The sequence below is a fragment of the Bufo gargarizans genome, chromosome 7 (genome assembly GCF_014858855.1).
Source record: "Bufo gargarizans isolate SCDJY-AF-19 chromosome 7, ASM1485885v1, whole genome shotgun sequence".
Taxonomy (NCBI): Eukaryota; Metazoa; Chordata; class Amphibia; order Anura; family Bufonidae; genus Bufo; species Bufo gargarizans.
In genome coordinates, this window is record NC_058086.1 from 67,230,099 (window position 1) to 67,254,964 (window position 24,866).

A 24,866-nucleotide genomic window follows, 5' to 3' on the forward strand; every position below is an offset into this window, starting at 1 on the left:
GGTTAGGATGCTGCGGTGGCTGTCGGGTGGTTAGGATGCTGCGGTGGCTGTCGGGGGTTTAGGATGCTGCGGTGGATGTCGGGGGTTAGGATGGCTGCGGTGGCTGTCGGGGGGTTAGGATGCTGCGGTGGCTGTCGGGGGTTAGGATGCTGCGGTGGCTATCGGGGGTTAGGATGCTGCGGTGGCTGTCGGGGGTTAGATGCTGCGGTGGATGTCGGGGGTTAGGATGCTGCGCTGGCATGTCGGGGGTTAGGATGCTGCGCTGGCTGTCGGGGGTTAGGATGCTGCGCTGGCTGTCGGGGGTTAGGATGCTGCGCTGGCTGTCGGGGGTTAGGATGCTGCGCTGGCTGTCGGGGGTTAGGATGCTGCGCTGGCTGTCGGGGGTTAGGATGCTGCGCTGGCTGTCGGGGGTTAGGATGCTGCGCTGGCTGTCGGGGGTTAGGATGCTGCGCTGGCTGTCGGGGGTTAGGATGCTGCGCTGGCTGTCGGGGGTTAGGATGCTGCGCTGGCTGTCGGGGGTTAGGATGCTGCGCTGGCTGTCGGGGGTTAGGATGCTGCGCTGGCTGTCGGGGGTTAGGATGCTGCGCTGGCTGTCGGGGGTTAGGATGCTGCGCTGGCTGTCGGGGGTTCGGATGCTGCGCTGGCTGTCGGGGGTTAGGATGCTCCGGTGGATGTAACATTTAGCATTCAGGCAGGTGACTTCTGTCGAATACGGCTTGAGAAGACTTAAACAATGATGAAGTATTGTATCTGTGACCTTTACAAGCCCTGCCTCAGGCTTAGTCATGGTATTTCTCGTTTTGTCGCTGTGACTAACTCACTTTTATTACATTTTGGAGCCATCAGCCTACCTTTACATATATTTTAGACTGCTGCCTACAGATCCATTGAGGAGGGGTGCAATTTATGACTTGCAAAACCCAAAACTGGTTTCTACCTTTGAAATCTTGTAAAAAAATTATGATAATAATTTGTATCGCCACATTTTTTCAGAATTTTAGATTTCTGTGCTGTGAATGCCAGAAGCCAATGAGCTTTTCTGTTCATTTTGACAGGAGCCTGTGAATGGTGGCTCATCTGACTGCTCTATCGCTGAACTTCTGGCTCGCGGGAGGGGTGTTCAGAAACCAAGGCAGTTTGTAACATCCTTGTCCCTTGTTATGAGGGACTATGGTTACCCCATTTACGGACTAGCAGCCCTCCATAGCGCTGGCCTGAGAAAACGGGTGTCTTGTGTGACTGTTATTGTAGATTTTGCATTTGTCTTTTACATATTCGTGGTATATGAATACGTGGTCTACTATTTTCTATATGGATCATTAGACTACAAGACCTCTACATCATATGAAATAAACGTAGACTAGACCCGCTCTGTTTGGTTTGACTACAGGGTACAGCGTGCCCCTTCCTCCATTCCTTAGTGGGTGCGTAGTTATCCCCTATTCTGTGGGTTGAATGAAGTTTCTTCAGATTTTCCCTGTTTCTGTGGCGATCAGGAAGGAATGTAACTGTCTCTCAAGAGCTGAGCTAATAATGAGAGCCTGTGTATGCACTCTGCTAATCTTCTAGATACATAGCGACCTGTAATCCATTCTTGCGCCTTCATTCCCATCCACATCCTAATTAATATACAAAGGGCACATTGAGTAAAGGAATGCCCCATGTTTTTTTTTTGTTGCATTTCACTTTACACAGTGGTATTTTACGGTATGACTCAATCTGAAAGTAATTTCAGCAAGGTGTGTTCTTTATTCCAGCTTATAAATGTTCAGAACGCGTTTCGTCCCGTCCAGCCTTTCTCAATTGATTGTCTCATTCACACAACCATGTTCGCTCTAACCCTGCCGATCACATTTTTTTGTCAGACAGAAGTTTGCCATCGGTCATAGATTTCTAATGTGTATGGGGGTGCTGGTCATTGGATACAGCGAAGGACAGAAATGGAGGTCACACTTCACAAATAAATCAGTGAGCAGTCTGCCGACACGACAATTTTTATTTTTTTACATCCAGCAGCCTGCTAACAGACCAGTGGGTAACATTTTTTGTTGGAGTGGATCTTTAAAGCGTACCTGAGTTTAAAAAAATAAGTTTGCATAAGGGTTGTGCTTCTTTGTACAAGGAACAGTTATGTTCGGGCTTCCCAAAAGTGTCTTTCAGCCATATTATTATTCCCTGTTTCAGCTGCGCAGCTTAGATGCATTTCTCTCAGAAGCAGGGAGCATCTCCCTTCTGTCAGTACTGTATGCAGTGACCTCACTTTTCTTACTTCCCACTATGTTTGTTTTCTTCTAGGGAGCTCAGAAAACTGATAAGGAGGGATAAATCACACTTGCAAAAAAGCAGGACACTCATGTGATGTTCAGAAGCAGTGTAGAAGCAGTTGTTTTACCAGGCTTAATATCTCAGCTAGCTCTGACACGCGCCACTTCCTGTCAGCCATCTTCTGAGTCTCTGTTACCAGGAATGGATCTTGCCTGACAACAGTGGACTGCGTTAGGTGGAAGTGAGACCCCTAGTGGCCATGCCTTTACAGCTTCTTCAGGTGGATGCAGGCAGATTTTTTAAATTAAGTGATTTATAAATTTTCTAGTTACACCATGCTCTGTTTAATGAGATGAAATTGTGTGAAAGTATAGTGACTCTTTAAGTTGCATAATCTTAGCCATGTTGCATGTCTGCTTGAGTCCCAATTCACATCTATTGCAAGTCACCAAAAAAAGATATGCAGTCCATATATATTGCACTCGGGGGTACTTTCTCTTTTGGCTTTTGTTTATTAAAAGTAAATGTCCTCTTTAATTTTACCATTAATAATACCCTGTAGTGCTCGGATGTAGAACATTCTGCTTCTGACTGAGATGACCGGCGCCATCAGGTGATGATTGATCACGTGCAGTTTTAGTAGACTGTTCCTGGTACAAGAAATGTCTGTGCCGGTTATAATGCCTAAGATTTATTGTTCTGCAGTACAATGCGACCTTTCCACTAGATGTTCCTACAGTGCCTCCTCACCTAGTCATATCTGCATTATGTGTATTTACTTAGACGTTGGATCCATTTTTAAGCAACCGTACTTTACGTTGTTTCAGCTGAATCAGAATGTGGAGGCCCAAAGAGCTCGTCTGCGCGATGACATCAAGGAGTACAAATTCCGAGAAGCCAGATTACTCCAAGACTACACCGAGCTGGAGGAGGAGAACATCTCTCTGCAGAAGCAGGTTTCAGTACTTAAGCAAAATCAGGTAATTATGAATTATTTAATTTCTCTGGTATTTGATAGGGCATTTACCGGCATGTGGAATTGTGATATTTTTATATGTCAGAATATTGATCGGCTTTTGGATACTTTTTGGCAAATAGTAACGTTTTAGACTTTCAAGTTCCCCTTACCGATCCCTTGCCACTTCAATTCTACCACTTCTCAATCCACTGCCGGTCTCCACTTCCTGCTCCCCCTTGACTCACAGGAAATTAAGGCTCAGCCAATCACCAGCGGAGGCAGCCACCTGCAGCCAATCCCTGGCTGAGCAGTCATTTCCTGTATGTCACCACAGTAGAGATCAAGCAGTGAACTGGGAAATGTTGGAATGGGAGTGGCAGGAGATCGGTGAGAGGACTATAAATTATTACTTTACACCTTCCTGGGTTCTCTATGTGCATGAAGAAAATGTTTTTTTCATCAGTAAACTCAACTCCCCATCTTTTTTCATGTGTCATTTGAGACCAAAAAATGTGTACTTACCTTCTGTTGCCGGCTGCAGCATTAGGGACTGGTGGCCATCTTGTAATGGCAAATGTGTGTTCGCAGGCATGTAGGCCTGAGCCAGTGGTTGATTATATCACGTGACAGCAAAGTAATGATGTGATTTAATATTATGAGCAAGTGTCATTGCCTTTAATAGTCAAACTTTAACTTGGATAGTTTTTTTTTTAATAACCCACATTTTAGTTTTTTTGATCAGCCAGTATATGAGTTTGCTATAGACCTTCAGACTGTAGGTGTTTTCTTTTAAGATCTTCTGAGAAATAGATTTAAAGGTTATAAAATTACAGCAAGTACGGACAACTTCAGATGCTGGAAGCCGAGTAGAAGCAACAATTTTCTGCTAACTTGAGAGGACTTGTATGGGAAATTACGTTGCAGGGTTGGACAACTTCACCTCAGGCTGTGGGTTCATAAACTGTTATAGGGGTCCCACAGTTGGAGGTTCCAGTGACCAGCTGTTATTATGCTGAAGCTGCTTGGAAATGGACATATGCCATCCCTAAAGGGTTGAGAGCTATGCTGGGCATAGCTCATGTCACTAATGCATTCTGAAGAGTGGGACAACACCATTAGGGTGTATTCACACGGCCGTGTCCATAGATCCGCAAAATGGGTATCCAGATGTGTGCACCCTGCATCGCGGTGTGGACTCATTGACAACGCAATGAGTCCATGTGTCCATGTTTTGCGAAATCCGCGGTTTACGGTACGCAAAACTGACACGGCCTTGTGAATACACCCTTATGGTCATGGGTAAACCCACTCCCAATCAATTTTGGACGGTTACAAGTAGGATGAGTAAGTTGATACTATGACATTTCATTGCTCATTTATTATAATAGTTGTATTGCAGTATAAATCGTTCAGAGGTTTCTGATAGTTTCTTTTATGGTGTCCTCCAGGTGGAATTTGAGGGTCTTAAACATGAAATCAAAAGACTGGAGGAAGAGACAGAGTTTCTGAATAGCCAGCTTGAAGATGCCATCCGATTGAAAGAGATTTCAGAGAGGCAATTGGAGGAAGCGCTGGAGACCTTGAAGACTGAACGTGAACAGAAGAACAACCTACGCAAGGAGCTGTCCCATTACATGAACATCAATGACTCAATGTACAGCAACCACCTAAACTTATCCCTTGATGGATTGAAGTTCAGTGATGAAATCACAGAGCCCAACAACGACGATGTTATGAATGGTTTCGAGCATAATGGAGTCATCAAGATGAATGCTGATAACAAAGCGTCCACCCCCAAGAAGAATGATCCAGCACCAAGTCTGGTCTCAGACCTACTAAGTGAGCTCAACATCTCTGAAATACAGAAACTGAAGCAACAACTGATGCAGGTATGTGCTGTATTACCACTTCTGTAGTGCTGAACCCACAGTCGCTCATATCAACCACTTTTACCAGCGGGGATCAAAAATGAAGATATACATACATTAGGGTCACTTTAACCCAGACAAGGCCTAGTTTGAACACAGCATTTTTTCAAGCCATAAATTAAAGGGGTTGTCTCATCTCACCGTTACTATGGCAAGATGAGACACAGTCCCGACCACCAGCCGGGCGGGGAACCACAGAGCACTCTGGCGCTTGCTCTTTTAGTAGCCCCCCATTGCGGTGCATAAGAGCTACGAAAAAAGCATAGCACAGCTTAGGGAAACATCATGGCTTGTTGTGCTACGCTGTTTCTGTAGCTCTCATGCGCCGCAGTGGGGGCTACTATAAGAGTGAGCACCAGAGCGTTCTGCTATTTCCTGGCCAGCTGATGGTCGGGACTGTGTCTCATCTCACCTTAGTAACTGCGAGATGAGACAAGCACTTTAACATTTTATATTTTTTTACATCAATCTATCCATATAAGGGTTTGTTGGCAGGGGTGTGAAAATAAAAAATACTTGTCGAAGGACTAAAGCGGGGGCTCGATCTACTTCGTCCCTCATGACAATCTACTTGTTCTGATACAAAAAATAATTTTAAATGAAAACCATATTTCAATACACCGCCACACTTCCTTATGCAGGGAGGTGGCTGGCTTGCGTTAGTCTTGTAAAGAGGGGTTGATTTCGCCTACGGCAGCTCCCTGTCAGAGGTTGGGTGCCCGGAATGTTTCTACAATGTTTGCATTGGTGGGCAGTGCGCCCTCCCTGGTATTAAAATCATTGGTGGGCAATGGACAGTTTCCCTTTTTCAGTATAGGGGAATGGCCATGTAAAGGTCATTTAGTGTACATCCCGTCTGTTGGAAGCCACCTTGTCACTGGTAGATGGGCCCAACGCAAAAAGCTTCTGATTTTCATAAAGCAGTAATGCAATTTACCTTTATTTGTGTTTTCAGTGAGTCTTTGTGCATTAAGCAGTGTGCTGATACTTTTACTCCTTGTTTGCTTTTATATTGCAACCAAGGTAGCTTTCACCTGAACCCCTCCCTTTTTGGAGCTGCTGGTCTGACTTGCTTTTGCATCATATAAAAGTCTAGATATCTTTTAAACTCCATTAAAGGGGTTGTCCAAGTTATATTTATTGATGACCTATCCTCAGGATAAGTCATCAATATCAGATCGGCTGGGGTCCGACACCCGGCACCCCCGCCGATCAGCTGTTTGAAGGCGCGTGCCGTGCCAGCGCTGCCTCCTCTTCACTGTTTAGCATCTCGCCGTTGCATCTGCAGTGGTGAGCAGGTGTAATTACACCTAACCGTCCCATTCATTTCAATGGGACGGATCGTTCCCATACGCTTCTTGCATAGGAGCGATCCGTCCCATTGAAATGAATGGGACGGCTTGAGTGTAATTACACCTGCTAACCACTGCAGATGCAACGGCGAGCAGGTAAACAATGAAGAGGAGGCAGCGCTGGCACGGCGCGCGCCTTCTCTTCAAACAGCTGATCGGCGGGGGTGCCGGGTGTCGGACCCCAGCCGATCTGATATTGATGACCTACCCTGAGGATAGGTCATCAATAAATATAACTTGGACAACCCCTTTAATGTGTTACCTGGTCTAGTACCACATATCTACACATTGGGGGAAATATATCAAAACATATATCAGTTTTCCTTTACACCAGTTTTGGTAAATCTCCCCCATAGTCTATTCAGGTGAATTTCTGCAACAGACACTACCCGGAACTATTGTCTTGATGTTGTTTTTACCCTTCTTCATTATGAAAAGGTTTTGACATGTTTATAGCCTACCTTCTGGCTACATTAGAAATCTCGGCGTGTCTTCCAAGAATCTTAAATCATTTGTCTCTTTAATAGCAGAAGAAGTGGCTATAAAAATGTAATGAACATACTCCCTTCCTACTATATAAAACCTAACCACTATCATTGAATTCCGCCTGTGTAGGGTCACACATTAGCTTCTTCTAGAATACTCTGGATTCTTACCTTAAAGGGGTTTTCTCATCTCAGACAATGGGGGTATATCGCTAGGACCCGCGCCTCTATCAGGAACGGAGCCCCACAAAGTGATGCTTGGCAGATTCCGGTCTGGCCACCACCAAACGCTTTTTCCATAGAAGTGAATGGGAGCGCACCACGCATGACCGGCCACCGCTGCCATTCACTTCTATGGGCTCTATTTTTGATGGCCCCATAGAAAGTAAATGGAGGGCGGCTGTGCATGCGCAGTGCGCTCTCCACCACTTTTGGGGCTCCGCTCTCGATATAGGTACAGGTTCCACCTCCCGTCCTAGCGATATGCCCCCATTTTCTGAGATGAGAATAACCCTTTAAGCACATGCTATGCTGTCTTACACAGCTCTTAGTGTGTTTCCGTACAAAAACTGGAGGGGGGGGGGTTATAAAAGTTATTCTTGAAAATCCACATATCCTCTGAAAGTATCTCTGCTAGGGCTGGGCGATTAATCAAATTAATTTAATTAATTCGCTTTTGAGGTATCTGACTATTCATTTTATTTTTATTTTTACAGTCATAAAATAAATTTGTCCCGCCTTCCCTCGTCACTTGCCTGGCCTATATGTAGTAACCCCTACACCGCCAGTCTATGTACAGTAAACCCTGTACTGCCAATCTATATAGTCTTGGTAGTTTTTCAGTTTAGTTAGAAAAAAAAAATATATAAGAAAATTGAGATTCAAATTTAAAATCATCCATAAGGTTGAAAAAAACAAACAAGATATTATTTTTTGGCAAAATCGTCCAGCCCTAGTGTCTGCTAAGAAAAGCGGAGCGTCATTTGGCATTGTGGCATCACTTGGCATCGCACACAGTTTTTATTTTTTTAAGCCCCTAGGTGCCCTGTTACATTGTTCCGTACAATGTGTTGCTATGTTATTCATGACCATAGAGTTTATTAAACTTCTTGATTGACAATTGAATAATTAAATCAACAAGAGCTTGGAGCCAGGAAGCCAATCCCCTCCGATCATCTGTTTCCTGCAGCCTCCGGAGCCAGCACTTTGAACAGAGCCAGAAGCACAGCTCCTGTGTAGTGGCCGTGCCTGTTTACTGCGGCTCAGCCGTGATAGAAACCAGTGGGAGCTGTACTGCAGTAACCCAGCATGGCCACTACACTTCGAACAGCGCTGCACTTCAGGCTCTGTTCAAAGTGGAGGCTGCAGGGAGCAGCTGGGCGCTGCGGGATGTCAGACCCTCACTGATCGGATACTGATGACCTATCCTTAGGATTTGTCATAAATATCAGGAGCCTGGAAAACCCCTTTGAATGGGTTGTCTAACATAATTCAAACATGAATGTAGTGTGTAAAAGATAATTATAAATAAAAGACTCACTTTTGAAAAACGGCCTTCATTCCAGTGCCACAGCTCACGGCGGTCCCCACCAGACCAAAAGTGGGGACCCCTTCTTGAACAAAAGACCACTGCAGAGAAGTTGATAAGAATTCAATTTGTCTCAATATCACTGATGCCTAAAGTAAAGGACTATCTAATACGGTGCTGAATTGAATTTCACAGAACACAGTTGGGAAGTGGTCTTGGAAGGAGACTTGACCACCCTTGAGTCTTGTGGGGTTTTTTTTGTTTGTTTTTTAGCAGTTCTGTGGTCCCAGTCTGTATGTAATAGTGCTTTCAGTTGTTATAATGGCTAAGGCTACTTTCACACTAGCGTTTCTATTTTCCGGTATTGAGATCTGTCATACGGTCTCGCTACCGGAAAAAAAAACCGCTTCAGTTGACAATGAATGGGGACAAAAACGTAACTGAACAGAACGGAATGCATTTTTGGTTGCGTTCTCATACCGGAGAGCAAACCGCAGCATGTTGCAGTTTTCTTTCCTTGATGGGATGCGGAGCAAGACGGACAATGCAAGTCAATAGGGACAGATCCGTTTTCTCTGACACAATAGAAAATGGATCCGTCCCCTATTGAGTTTCAATGGAGTTCATGACAGATCCGTCTTGGCAATGTTAAACATAATATAACCGGATCCGTTCATAACGGATGCAGTTGGTTGTATTATCAGTAACGGAAGCGTTTTTGCTGAACCCTGCCGGATCCAGTAAAAACGGTAATGTGAAAGTAGCCTAACCCCGCTTTAATGAAATTAGACAAATGTAAACTTCAGATTTGTAAACTTTTGCAACTAAATCAATGGATTGTAATGTTGTACACTGATTTGTATTATCATTTTTTGTACTGATCCTGTTTTCCTCGACCTTTCAGATGGAAAGAGAAAAGGTTGGTTTGCTGTCTACTCTTCAGGAGTCACAGAAACAGCTGGAGAACACCAAAGGTGCTCTCTCTGAGCAGAATGACAAGGTCAGCCGGCTCACTGAAAACCTAAATGCCATGAAAAAACTTCATGCCTCCAAAGAACGCCAGTCCTCTCTCGACCATGAGAAAGAGCGGGATAGTCACGAGGACGGAGATTATTATGAGGTTGATATCAACGGTCCAGAGATCTTAGAATGCAAGTACAAAGTAGCTTCGGCGGAAATACACGACCTCAAAGATGAACTGAAGAGCGTGAAGACCAAGTATGAGGAATGTGAGACAAAATATGAAGAGGAGAAGACCAAGTTTGAGAGTGAAACACAGGCCATGGCAGAAAAATCTCCTTGCTGGAGAAGACCACACGGCAAGACAGAGACCAAGTTGTGAGACTTGAGAAAGAGTTGAAGAAAGTGAGTCATGTGGCTGGAGAAACACAAGGTAGTCTCACTGTGGCTCAGGATGAGCTGGTTACGTTTAGTGAAGAGCTGGCCAATTTATACCACCATGTGTGTATGTGCAACAACGCGACTCCCAACAGGGTGATGCTGGATTATTACAAGGAGGGCAAAGGCGGAAGAAACAGTCCTGAAGCTAAAGGTCGTAGGTCACCAATACTGCTTTCTAAGGGTCTGTTGAACAACGAAAATGGCCATAGTGACTCTGGATCCCCAGTTTCTCCAATCCCGTCGCCTGTTTCTGATCCTAGAAAAGAGCCCATGAACATTTATAACCTCATAGCTATTATCCGTGATCAGATCAAGCATTTACAGGCTGCAGTGGACAGGACCACAGAGCTATCCCGGCAGCAGGTAGCCAGCCAAGAGCTCGGACCAGCAGTTGATAAAGACAAAGAAGCACTCATGGAAGACATCTTGAAGCTGAAGTCTCTTCTGAGCACGAAGAGGGAACAGATTGCTACACTGAGAACTGTGCTCAAAGCCAACAAACAAGTGAGTCTCCAATTTGATACGGAGCTTAAGCAATTATTTTTTCAATTATAATTTATTCATTGTTTGATACGCTCTGAGGAAAGTAGGTTATGTCTTATTATTTTAGAAGGGGGAGTATATTTGCAATTAAGCTCTGAAGCAACTGAATCTTAAACCATTTTTAAGATTGAATGGACAAATCTTATCCTATTTCTTATTCAATCTTATCTTTACTTTAAAGAAACGTGTCCCTCCGCGGCGCAGCAGATGAATGTGTATTGTTGCTTTTCCAGATTAACAATATCTTTGTGATACATTTAACTCAGTGATCTTCTCCATCAGAATGAAATGCCTGAGATTGAGAAATATAAAAATAATTTGCCGCTAGAAAAAAGAAAACTGCATAAAAATGTATATTCAAAATTATGTTCAAAATTATAAAAAACTATCAAATGATCTATAAATAGTGTAGTAATAATTTGAACATGTAATGTTAACATCTGACTGCTTTACCTTCTACCTTCAGACTGCAGAGGTAGCTCTTGCCAACTTGAAGAGCAAGTATGAGAATGAAAAAGCCATGGTGACGGAGACCATGATGAAACTGCGCAACGAGCTGAAGGCGCTCAAGGAAGACGCTGCTACGTTCTCCTCCCTCAGAGCCATGTTTGCCACAAGGTACGTAGGCACGACTGTATACAAGTCCCTGACTTACCGGGGTATTCCCATATGGTACATTGATGGCATATCATTATCAGTGTCACCTCTGGGACCTTCTTCCATCTCTAGAACGGGGGTCTCTAAGGTGCACTTGCTCAGCTCTTTCTTGCAGTCCCACAGTGGTGAATTGAGAGGTGGCTGCACTTGTCTAGCTGCTCTCTGTTGGCACCCCGTTCTGGAGATAGGTGCCGGTCCCACCTCTGGAACTCAATCCTATTTGACATTGACGGCATATCCTAGCAATGTCCCAGATGGCAATACCACTGTAAAGGCGTTTTCCAGTACATTTTATATTGATGGTCTGTCCTCAGGATATCACTATCTGATTGGCAGAGGTACAACCCCACCAATCAGCTGTTCCTGAGATAGCTCTGGCGCCGACTACCACTCACAATACTGGTAGCAGCACTGCAGTAAGCAGCACAGTCCACTACACAGTGGGCAGGACTACTGCAGAGCAGCGATCAGCAGGGCTGTGGGGTGTCAGACCCCAGCTGGTCAGATGTTGATGACCCATGCTGAAGACCACCTTTAACAACGAGTCCGACAGTCCTTTTTTTGTTACAAGAGTCCCCAAGTGACAAGAAGATCACACTTCTGCTGGAGCCCCCAGTGATCACCTGTGATCACCAGCAAGTGTCTAATCTCTCTTGCATCGTCACCACAAGTGAAATGGTTCTTGGAGAAATGGTGAGCTAGACGAGAGGATTCGTTCGAAGTAAACCTTCTTGGGCCAATATTTTGTGTATCCAGTCTAGGCAGTACATGGTGAATTAAACAGTACCCACAGTCAATTGCAGGACAAAGTTATGTCCCCCTCTGAGTCCTTAGATATGTTATGATAGGGCCAACCCGTCATAGTTTCTACTGCAGCAAACTTTGAATGAATGATATTTGCTGCTGCATTGTGTTGTAAACCCTTCTGCGTATGATCATGTAAAGTTCTGGTAACTCAAAGCTTTTGAAGCAGGTACAGGTTTTGTATAACTCTGCCAGATTCTTTGATGTGGGTTCAGTAGTCTCCTATGGTGACATTTGACTGGCACCCAAGACGCAAGGCCAAGGTTGTGAAGCCCCAGGAAACAATTCACAATATGTGACACAAGTCGGCTCTAGGAGTCAGATGTCTTTTATAATAAATGAAAGGCAAGGAATCTTTTTACATACAGCATCATTATTGCATTTTGTGCGCTTTGATCTTGACATATCCATCGGAATTAGAAATAATCAAGATTAGTTATTTTGAAGAAAATCCTTATAGATCGAGAAACCTAGGGAAGAGAAATACCTGGGTTTTTGTAACTTGACTTCATGTAAGTGGAACAGATACATAAGGGTCAGTTAAAGGGGTCGTCCAGGCATTTTCTCCTGCCAGATCCAACATCAGGCGTGGGCAGGGACAACTGCACAGTGGGCGGCACGGTTGTCGAGATACGTGCACGGGTTCTAAATGGGAGCGTGTCACTGGACAACCCCTTTAAAGGTAGAGCTGGCCATACACATTCGATATCTGTTCACCGATCCCTTCATACGTATGTGTGCTTGGCTCAACCAAGCATACATGTGTCTTAACCAGGGGAGAGGGGAGAAAGCGGCTGGTAGACCTCTATGACAGCAGCTTATCTACCCGAGAAGAAAGGGATCGGGCAGTTGGAAATCTCCTCCAACATCTGCCGTCAGGAGACCCCCATACACATTAGGTTGCAGGCCGGTACTGTCAAAATCTGCAGGTTCTCCAATATTTATCCTGTGTGTATGGGCATTGAATCATCCATCTGATATTTTCTTCATACTTATATTTGTAGGTAGGAGTAGTTGTCCACATATTGGTCAGGGTTGTAGAAGACTTTGCATTCCATAGATATTTTAATAGATCTTCATAGACACTTTACTTTGTAGTCAGGACTATACTTTTTTAGTTTATAACATTGAATTTTTTTCACTTGCCAACTTCCAGAGGATTAACCCCATTCTAGATGGTTATTCCTAACCTAATGAATTATGCTTCAGCCGCCCGCAGTTTTCTGGGGATCTGCACTGACATTACAGGTGATTGTGTTTTAGCTTTTCTAATCTTTATATCAGCACATACTCCGGTGTGTCTGCTCCCCTGCAGAGAACAAGGTGCTCATTTCATCTTGATTTAACTAATTGGGTTCTGAGTAATGTTCCTGACCTATTGCAGCAGTGGAGGGGGTTCCTTTTGCAGCCAGTTGCTTTACAGTCAGATTAGGTGGGCAAGTAGAATAATATTAGAATGAATTTGTTTTATATTAGCAATTTTGATTACAGGTACAAAGTAAGTTTTAAAGGGGTTGTGCATGTTTGGGGGGTTTGGCAGAAGGGAAGCATACTTATATTGCATATCCTGTCTGAGATGCTAATACCCTGTATATTCATTTACCAGAACCTAGGGTACTTTCACACTAGCGTTTTTCTTTCCCGGCATAGAGTTACGTCCTAGGGGCTCAATACCGGAAAAGAACTGATCAGTTTTATCCCCATGCATTCTGAATGGAGAGCAATACACTCAGGATGCATCAGGAGGTCTTCAGTTCAGTCTTTTTGACTGTTCAGGACGGAGATAATACTGCAGCATGCTACGGTTTTATCTCCGGGCAAAAATCCGGAAAACTTGCAGGAATGCCACATTCGGCATTTTTTCCTATAGGAATGTATTAGTGCCGGATCCCGCATTTAAAATACTGCAATGCCGGACCCGTCCTTCCAGTCTGCGCATTCGATGTGGAAAAAATAAATGCAGGATCCGTTTTTCTGGATGACAGTGGAAAGACGGGTCTGGCATTTCAATGAATTTGTAAGACAGATCGGGACCCTGATCAGTCTTACAAATGCCATCAGTTGGCGTACGTTTTGACGGATCCGGCAGGCAGTTCCGTCTGCCGCAAGTGTGAAAGTACCCTTAAAGGTGTTTTGCAAGAATAGAAGGGGTTTTGGCAACAAACACACACACTCTTGCTTTTTCGCTCTTTCTCACTCTCGCTCTCGCTCTCGCACTCTCGTTTTTTCATATTGACATAACCCCTCATTCTTGCACTACCACTTTAAGAGCGCTTTTCTTTCTTTTATCACCTCAATTCTACAACTTGTAAATCTGCCACTAGTATTCCAAGCAAGGCTCCTCTTGCGTCCCTGACACTCTGATCCATATAGAGTTTCTATTTTTTTTTTGTTAGTAATCATAGTGCCCTTTATATCGGATTTCGGGTTATTCTGTCCCATGCACTGGTATAGTTTAAGAGTGTGCAGAATCCATTTTGGGAATTGGTTCTTTGTGCCGGTCACGTACCTTCCAGCCAAATGCCATTAATCAAACAAAAAAGCTTTATTAAAGTGGCTTTAAGTGAGGCCCATCTGTGCTGATCATTCCTGCACAGAACATTAATCACTCAGATCTGATCACCGGTTATATATAGGCCGGCCGCTGGAGGAATTTACAGCAGGCTGATCCCTGCACCATGAAACCTTCTCCAGTAATTTATGATACTTTTTATAACCCGCTGTAGCTCATACGCAGTGCAGGCGGTTTTATCGATTCCAGCACTATTATGTGTATACCGTATGTATGCTCTCTGGCTGGGACATAAACAGCACTATGAGCCTGTGTAGGCTATGGCTCCATTGCAATACACAACTTGTGTTGATATTTGGGCATTACTACTATTGCATGGGGAAAAAAAGGTGCAGTTCACCTTGTAAAATATCCTTCCATGGCGACCTGGAGGCTCCTGCCATAGTCTTTCCCTTAGAGAACCATTGTGATGCAGTAATGCTACGATTTTTCACAAAATGTGAGATTTACTGTGGGGCGCTCACCTAATTCTAGCATGGGGGGCATTCTCACTCCACCACAACAACTGATACAAACCGTGTGGCTCAGGGTACTTTCACACTAGCGTTTTTCTTATCCGGCATTGAGTTCTGTCCTAGGGGCTCAATACCGGAAAAGAACTGATCAGTTTTATCCCCATGCATTCTGAATGCAGGATGTCTTCAGTTCAGTCAGTGAACTGCATTTTGGACGGAGGAAATATCGCAGCATGCTGCGGCATTATCTCCGTCCAAAATCCCGGATTAGTTGCCCGAATGCCGGATCCGGCATTAATTTACATTGAAATGTATTAGTGACGGATCCGGCATTAAAAATACCGCAATGCCGTACCTGTCAAAAATGTGCATAAAATAGATAATGGATCCATTTCTCCGGATGACATCCGGAGAGACTCATCCGTTCTTGCAATGCATTTGTAAGACGGATCCACATCCGGATCAGTCTACAAATGCTGTCCGTTTGCATGCAGATTGCTGGATCACTCTGCCGCAAGTGTGAAAGTAGCCTCAGTCGTTTAGTATAGACTTTATACTTAGGTGTAGGCATACCTGTACATTAAGACTTCATATTACTTCCTTCACACTCTTCTTTTAGAGGCACTATGGATGTCCATGATCCTGTGGAGACAAGTCTCCCATCTGTAGTGATACAGGTGGCACATATAGATGACTCTCCACCAGTACCAAACACTTGCTCAGCCACCAGCCGTTCTTCCCGATACCCACCCCCATACACATGAGCATTCGGCTCAGAAGAGAGGAAATTAGGCTACAGTCACACTACCGTTTTTCATAGGCATTTTTCAACCATTTTTGCATCCATTCTCTGTCCGTTTTTAATAGCCGTTTTGCATCAGTTTTTATTGGCTGTTAACAATGGCCATTAAAATGGATGAATTCAATTGACTTCTTTTTATTTTTTTCTTTAAATCCCAACCCTTGCCTTTTCTATACATAATGCCCCCCTAGTGCCCCTTCAGACCCCCCTTTCCCCCATAGTGCCACTAGTGTGATTAATGCCCCCCATTATTAATGCTCCCATTAGTGCCCCCTAGTATTATTAATGCCTCCATTAGTGTCCCCATTGATTATTAATATTATTATTTCCATTAGTTCCCCCCCCCCCCAGTATTATTAATGCCCTTATTAGTGCCCCCTATTATTATTAATGTCCCCATTGGTGCCCCCCATTATTATTGATGCCCCTAATAGTGCCCCCCTAGTATTATTAATGCCCTCTAGTATTATTAATTCTCCCCTATTTTTTGACGGCTGCTATTCGATGGCCCTTAAAATAATGGCCACGTGAATAGCCCCCTCATGCTCCGATGCGCTCCCTTGCTCTGCGCTAGATCGCGCAGGGCAAGGGCTCTTTTGTTTACAATAACACATTGCCAGGCGGAAGCTTCCGCCCGGCAGTGTGTTTGGTGACGTCACCGGCTCTGATTGGCGGTCTTTAGCACTGCCCTAGCCGTTTTACAGGCTAGGGCAGCGCTAAAGCTCGCCCATCAGTGCCGGTGACGTCACCGGGCTTCCTGGCAGCCCCATGGAGAGCCCGGTACGTCACCGGGACTCCAGAAAATGCCTTTGCCCTGTGCGATTTAGCACAGGGCAAAGGAGAGTATTGGAGCATGAACTGCTCAAGTCAGGGGGGCTGCCTGGGTGAAAATGGAGGTATGTCCGGGTTCAGCTCTGAACCCGGACAAAAAAACAAATCCAACATGCCCCATCCCCCCTTTTTTTCCATGACCCTTCTACACACACTAGATGGGTCCCGGCCAATTCAGCAAGTTTGACCCACATTCATCTATGTGTATGGATGCCTTAAAATATGTCCACACAAGGCCGAAAATACAGTGGGGAAGTCCTCTGCAGCAAAACTTCAGCGGCAAAAGCCTCATGTATTACACTCCATATACTTTCCATTGCAAAGTGAAATCTATGGTGGAGATCCGCAGCATAAAGTGACATGCTATAAATTTCAAATCTGAACCTCAGGCCATTTTACGCTGCAGTTTTCTTACCCAGCATGTGCTTTGCCGGTACAGTACAACACTGCGGATTTGCTGCTTGAAAATCCACAAAGGCAGATCCGCAGCTATTCAGTCAAGTGTGGACTTGCGCTTACGATTTACCTGTCACCAGGCCAGGCTTTGTACACCTTTTGGGGCCATTTTTTATTTATTATTATTGCATTGTACTCATTTTAAACAAAATAATTTTTTTAATTGGTCTTTATTAAAAAAAATAAGACGTCCTTTTTTCTGTACAGAGTTGAGGTGCTCTAGTAGCACCCTTTGGATTTTCTGTCTTTACCGTCAGACCAGGAGCTGACAGGCTCCTTATCTCTGACATTATAAACACTCATTATAGCTCCCTCCGTTCTTATCTTACTGTTTATGACCTCTCAGTAGTTTAGAGATAAGGTTTATTAAATGCACAAAGTGAAAGTACCAGTCACACAGATGGAAAAACAGTTAGCCCTTTGTGACAGAACAGCTCAATATTTTTAATAAATGCCAATTGAAAAAAAGGTTTTTAGCCAAAAATGAGTAACATGCAATCATAAAAAAAAAATGGATCCAAAGGTGTACATAGCAATCAATTGGCCTCATTTAAAGGCTTTCTCATGTGAACTCTACCCTACCTCATACTAAAAGAAAAAGTGGGTTCTCTACCCCCTGCCAGCCAGCTAAATAACATCCCCAAAAGCATGAAATATTTCGAAGTCTGACTTGGGGCCGGTCATACATAATGTAATATCTAAGGGAGAAAAGTTCTGTTGCTTGAAATAAGTGCAGCAATTAGTCTGCAGCCATTTAGTACTACAGAGACTAAAGACCTCCGGAGGCAGCTCCCGCTCAAAGGGAGTTATTAATACATGAAGGCGGTAATTATATATATATATATATATGTATGCAGCTCTGAAATATGCAGCTTTTTCATAGAAATTTGAATAAGTTCTTTTAAATATCCTTACATTACAGCTTATCACTCGTACACTTTTTACAGTTGACATGGTGATTTTCTCTGCCATAGAGGCTATATATGTAAGTTGCCCATGCCAACACAATGGCCTTTGTTGCCCATAGGAACCAGTCACAGGGCGTTTATGCTGAATAGGAAACAAAAGTTGTGCCATGATTGGTTGATATGGACAACAAAGACCCGTTTTCCTTTGCACAGTTTCATAAATGTCCTGTGCTTTAGGGCTCATTCACACGACCGTATGAATGAGTCCACATCCGTTCTGCAATTTTGCGGAACGGGTGCTGATCATTTCATTTCAATGGGGACGCTTTTCCGTAGTTCCCACAAAAAATATAGAGCATGTCCTATTCTTTCCCACAATTGCAGACAAGAATAGGCATTTTCTATGATAGCGGCGGCCATGTGCAGTCCGCAAATTGCGGAACACACACAAGGTGGTATCCGAGTTTGGTGGATCCGCAAAACACTATGGTCGTGTGAATGTAGCCTTAGGGTGCCCGTTTCAGGCTGACCTGCAATATTTTTTACAGCCCATGGGCTAGAGCGCCACTGTTTTAAAGGGCTTGTTCGCTTCTTGGAGCCTTTCAAGGAGGACATCCCCCCCCCCCCCCAGCATGGCTGGACTTGCAAAGGGAATCACTTACCTGATGCTGGGTTCCAGATCCTTTGCTCCCCGGCTGTGGCCTTTGTTCCCTCTATCAACATCTGGTTCGATGCAGGTCATGTGGCCACTGCAGCGGTGCCGTGTCTCCCATGGGGCACGCCACAGCTGCAGCCAGTCATTGGCTGCATTGGTCACGTGACTCGCGTCAAACCAGATGTTGGAGCGGAGGCTGCTGTGGAGGAGCAAAGGAGCCGGAATCCATTGGAAGGTATCAGGTAAGTATGATTCCCTCCACAGATCGGGCCACACTTGGGAGTCTGCCAGAAAGGCCCTCGGGGTGAACAACCCCTTTAGGGGAACACTCTTAGCAAACCTAATACTGTGTAATGGCTAGTTAAAGGGGTGTATGCCAAATAACCTAAAAGTGATTATTCCAGTGTCATGCACCCCCCCCCCCCCCCCGCCCCGAGCTCCTGCCGTAGACATAGCACACTGTGTCAATTTTGCTTGCGTTGTTCCTGTAAATAAGACACGTAAACATACATGAATACACGGATGTTAAAATATTAACGCATCGTTTTCCCTCCCCCTCCAGATGTGACGAATATGTCACACAGCTTGACGAAATGCAGAGGCAGCTGGCGGCTGCAGAAGATGAGAAGAAGACTCTGAACTCTCTGCTCCGCATGGCCATCCAGCAGAAGCTAGCACTGACACAACGTCTGGAGCACCTGGAACTGGACCACGAGCAGGCCAAGCGCGTGCGCACAAAGTCAACGTCCAAAAACAAAACTAGTAACCCCAGTGTAAGTCACGTCCGCTCTTGTGCAGACAGGTCCGAGGGGTCTGTCCTCAACAACCAGGTGTTTTGCAGTGAGAAATATAAGATTTGCTGTGACTAGAGGAGGCAGAGCCTTGGTTTTCCCGCTTGGATAGTCCGCATGCAACGCCAATTGCTACCACATTGCAGCCACTTAACCTGTGCTGGTCTGTCGTTAAACTGTGTATGCAACTGGTACTATTAAGCTGAGCTTAATTCTAACTAACGCTTGTATGGGGGGAGCTTGCTACAAGTTAATGCAGGAAGGAGACGGAGCAGCACTTCCGAAGTTAACCTGTCAGGCGTTTTTTTTGTTTTTTTGGGAGGGAGGGGGTCTGGATTTCAAACTGAAGCCATAATCACTGTGCTGGATCGGGCTTGCATTATTAAAGTCACAGGCTGGTACCAGAGGCCTGGCAGCGATTCTTCTTGCAGCAGAAGAATGGACGTTAAAACCATATATTGGTTTAACAGGACCTATTGCGGTCCCTCTCACCAAGCGGAAGGGATTTTTCTGCCGCTTTGTGGTTAAAACGCACGGGCGCATCCAAAATGTATAATTGCAGACAAGATATAATTTGAATGGTAATTGAAGACGCGTAACGTCTTGCCCATCTTGTAGCAGTGATTGCAAGCTTCAGGAGCCAGTTGGTGTGCCCCGTCTCGGGTCCATTCAATTTGGCGGCCCGCTGTAATGCATGTGTTGATCATTGTATCATGCGCCTGCTTAAGGTGACCATAGAAGTCCAGGGTAGTTGTAAAAGTCCCGTGGAGGAATAGGGCAAGTTTTAGCGTAGGTCTTACCGTCTGCCACCTTTCACGAGCATCTCTTCTAGTAAGACTATTGCATGCTTAGCTAACCTCTGTCATGTTCATCCAAGTCAAAAGGAGCACAGATGGAGAAATAAAATGACCTATAGGTCCTTATGTGCCACGTGTGGTGGGGAAAATCCGCTCAAGTATTACCAAGCTAACAGTATACGGAAGTTAGCGTGCGCTTGAAAATACAAGCGAGGAACAGACCAAAAAAAAAATCTTACATATTTACACGCTGTAAAAGGAGACGACGCCAGTTCCGCTAATAGGGAAAGAACGGCAAGCGTCTTAACACTTACTCCAGATTTAGTGGCTGATTTTTATTATTTTATAATCTTGTAAGTGATAGTATTAACACTTATTCTATATTGTCATAGAATACTACTGGAATGGCTTTTCCGAAGAAATCCGCTATATTTATGCAAGCACATAGCGTAACAGGGCTCTACAATTAGAGAAATGCTGACCCCTAGGGGCCAATGACGGCGAGCAAAAAAAAAAAAATCATAATAAAATACTGTGGAAATTGTGCTGAAAAAAAAAAAAAGGAAGAAATTGATTCCGATTGACGGGAAGTTTAAATTCGGCACGATGGTTTGATTCTGGGGGAAAAAAAATACATTTAAAGTGCCTACTTTGTAATGATGTACTATTGTAAAGCCCTGTTGTTTCTGGAATTTTTCTTAGCAATTTTTTTACATATCTATATAGCTTCTTATGGTGGTTCAGGTCGGAATGGATTGTGTCCTGTCACTATCCCTCGCCTGCTTGTATCCTTACTGTACCTGATAACCCTTTTTTTCTACACGCTATGACCCTGGCACCGCTTCTCGTCACATCACTGCCATTCTTTATAGATTATCAGCACTCTGCTTCCCGCCGTGTCTCGACACTCCGCCACCAAGTAGCCCCTGGGTTACTGGAAGGTAATCAAGAGCTCGTGGCCTGGTTTTCCGAGTGTAGTGGAAAGTTTGCATGCTAATATGGTGTCTTTGTTTTTTTCTATATATATATATTTTTTTTTTTTCTCGAAAACATTCTTGGTTAATTAGCACATTAATAGGTTATTTGGAGAGCTTGCGCTAACCTTGTTTTTGTTCTAAAAAGAGTAATATTCCTCTTCTAGAATTTTTTTTAATATTGCACAAAAACTGGTAAACTTCCCACACAAAATTAGCTTTTTTTTTTTTTCTTCTTCTTCTTTCACTAGCTTTTTCACTTTGAATTTTCTTTTTGTATTTTATGTCTAATCATGTATGTGTTTTTGTTTTTTACGCAAAATAAATTTAGCACAAGCACAAAAAAAAAATAATTTTTCCAGCCCCCCTGATTTTAGTTTTAATAGAATCTGCTCTTTTCCTCTTTTAGTGTAGTGATAGAATTTTTTTTATTTAAGCCACCAAGAATCTTAACGTGTTAGGTTTATGTTTGCTTGTCTAATATTATTTTAGTCTCTCTTCAATTGTTTATGAAGTGGTGGGATTTTTTTTTTGATAAAGTTCTTAGGTTGGCATCAGATATTTGCCATGTTCTTCTACAATATTCTAATTCTTAGCCTTGTAATAGTACTGATGCTTTTCTCCCTAACCACCAGTGCAGCATTCACTTTTGGCTTTATTTCTCTCTCTCTCAGCACGGGGATAAGCCTTTGCTCATTTATTTTCTTGCATGTCCAAAACACCTTAACTTTTTTCCTTTTCACCTTATTTTTATTTATTTTTTGGGGCGGAGGGGGGACTCCAGAGCTTCAGCAGATATTGCTCAACACCTGTAAGAAGTTTGCCACCTTGCAGAAGCCACTTTTCAGTCCTGCTCCTTTAGGAGCACCGCTTCCTTTATATGCCTGGAACTAACGCCTGCCTGGCCTCGCTTCATTTCCTCAGCCATCTAACACACTGCGCACAGCTCCTTTCAGCAATTCCCTATTTGTCGTTTTAAGTCTCTAATTTTAATTTTTATTTTCCATTTTTTCAGTTGTAGAATAGCTCGAGGAGAAGAACTTGCGATCCAGTGCACTGAGATTAACCTAACTCCAGTCCGAGTAGCTCTTGACTATTAGAGCCAATGGCTCAAAATTACATATATATAAGACGGGAAACTACTGCGCCCTCCTTTAAATCTGATATCTTTTACAGTAAGCCTTCCTTCCCATTCGTTTTCATGTTTAATATCTCTAAATATATTCTCAGATTCCAAAAAAAAAAAAAGCTTTACTATATACCGTAATATGCTGCTGGGGAAGAAAACTTACAAGTGCTGAACAAAACGCTACGATCAGTTATCCTATGTTAAGCATCAGTAAAGTTGGGTAAAGGGTTTTGTTTTTATTTTTTTTTATTTTAATATTTTACATCCGATTGTTTTAAACCTGTGCACTTTTGATATTTTAATATTTTCTTTTTGTTTTATGATATTTTATGTAGAAATGTTCTGAACATGTAGTGGCGGCATAATATAGCCTCAACATGGCGGTTTTCCTGGGTAGTATTAACGCTTGTGCTTGTTGATTTACGTATCAGCATGTTGCAGGGAATATACCAATTTTTTATTTTATTTTACGGTTTATTACACTTGTTGGCGTTAAATATATATATAAATATATTTGTTCTGTCTTACTATGGCTTTTTCACTACAGTTTTTTTGTGTTATGATTACTGGTTTTAACTGCCATGTTCATAAAAAAAAAATCCAGGGTCTGAAAATTCTGGGGTTTTCATACTATATTATTATTCTTAGGAATAGCTTAATGTAACAAGGAAAAAACTTGACTCTCTTTGGTTAAAACAGTAATAGGCACTTGAAAAAAGAATTGCATTTAATAAGTAGTATTACCTAAAAGTGTCAGAATCTTCTGATTTTTAGGAAATCAAGAATTGCTGATGAACTGAATTTTATACAACTGTTACCAATTAAATTCCAAATTGGAATTGTTTCTTTTTTTCTTTTTTTTTTCTTTATTATCGTGCCAAATTCTGGTACATCTAGGAACTTCAATTCTAAACTTGTCAAATACCGAGTGTTTCTAAGCCTTTGTTATGGATACCAGTAGTGCCTTTTATGAGACGTCTTAGATCAGCTTTGATGGGTAAAAAAAAACATTTTTACAAAAATTTTGAGAAAGTGCGGAGCAATAAATGCAAAGGACAACAAAAAAAATCATCTTGCTTATTTTTAAGGGATGAAAGTCTATATTTACGGAAAACAAAACAAAAAAATTGTAAAAAATTCCGTTGGTCAGTGATTCTTCTTCAGCGCAGATCCTTGCTAATTCAGGGATTGAGACAAATAATGTCGTCTGCAAACCAAAACTAATAGCTTTGGAAAGAAAAAAAAAAGTGTATTTTTTTTCACTTTAATATAGCAAGATGTATTACTGACATATTTGTGGTGGCGGTCCGCCAATCTCTGGGGGGTCACAAGGACTTATCTGTTACCTGTGTATGGTGGTGGACAGGCTTCTCATCCTATCACTAGCAAATGTGGGGGAAAACAACGCATTAATATCTGCTCTTGCATGTCGTATTTAACTGCTGTCGTTTTCAGGAAACAGAATCTGCAAGCGGCATCAACAAGCTCCGCTCGGCGGCTGCTCGTTGAGGCCTGGGGAAATTTGTTTGTAATTTGGTACTCGCAAACGAAGGTCATTTTTGCAAAATGATGGAGAAAATAAATAAATAAAAATAAAACTTTTTGAAAATTTTATTGACGTTGTTAAAGAGGTGGAAAAGGTTTCTGTTTGCTGGAAAAACAGTTTGGATTCTAGATGTTGGGTTTTCGTATGCTCATCTTTTACAGTATTGATCTTTAAAATATTTCTAGTGCAAATGATTTCATCTGTTATGTGGGTATTTATTTGAAATGATTTCATAAAGTACTGTATTATGTTTATGTGCATTATTTTTAGTGGCAAAGTGTTCTTCAGTTACATGTCATATGCACGTACTCTTGCCAAGTAACCTTTACACAGATCGGAACGTGGAAGCGGTCGCCGTCGCGTAGATTGGCGCTTCTTATATAAAGGTCTGCCTAGTGAATGAAAAGTGTTAACGACATTAATACAAGGTTGTGTGTAGAGAGTTGCCTGTGTAAGGGTAGTCACATGTATCAATAAAGACGATAAAGTAACTTTGCGTCTGCTTGCATTTCTTTTCTGGACTTCTCAGGACAGGTTCCATTGATTTCAGGTAGGGTCATCCCTTGTCCATGTGACTTATTAGGTCAGATAGTCGCCTTCGGCTAGTTGCACAATAGCATTAAAATCTTCCGGCAGAGCAACAGCCTTCCAGAGTTCATTGTATCCGGCCTTTCCCCACTGTAGCCCATTGACTATAATGGGAACCATGCAGGAAAATGGCCTGTTTCCGGCTGGACAAAAAAAACTCTATTTTCAGCAGTTTTTGTCCGGCCAAATCCTGGCACTAATGGTGGAAACGGCCCAGATCACAGCCGGTTCCCATTATAGTCAATGGGGCCTGGTGGTGATCTGGCCCAGTCCAGCTATGATGAACTCCGGTAGGCTGTTCCTCTGCCAGAAGATGTTAACGCTAGTGGGCAGCTAGCCTTAGAAGTGGCCCCCTCTCTTGGGACTCTATCATAAGGTGCTGTTCACTGCAGCATTATTTGGGCCATCAAAAATTCCTGCCGTATCCCATTACAGCCAATG

The 24,866-nt window shown here is 43.2% G+C and overlaps 1 protein-coding gene across 1 annotated transcript in view; it reads left to right on the plus strand.

Moving 5' to 3' along the window:
• Positions 1-24,328, plus strand: part of BICD2 (BICD cargo adaptor 2) — a 108,705-nt gene extending 84,377 nt beyond the window's left edge. The window contains 7 exon segments of the mRNA XM_044300501.1: positions 3,093-3,245; positions 4,672-5,112; positions 9,421-9,808; positions 9,811-10,421; positions 10,927-11,078; positions 19,163-19,373; positions 22,178-24,328. Coding sequence (XP_044156436.1) covers positions 3,093-3,245; positions 4,672-5,112; positions 9,421-9,808; positions 9,811-10,421; positions 10,927-11,078; positions 19,163-19,373; positions 22,178-22,183 — 1,962 coding nt within the window. The 3' untranslated portion in view covers positions 22,184-24,328.
• The last annotated feature ends 538 nt before the right edge of the window (positions 24,329-24,866 follow it).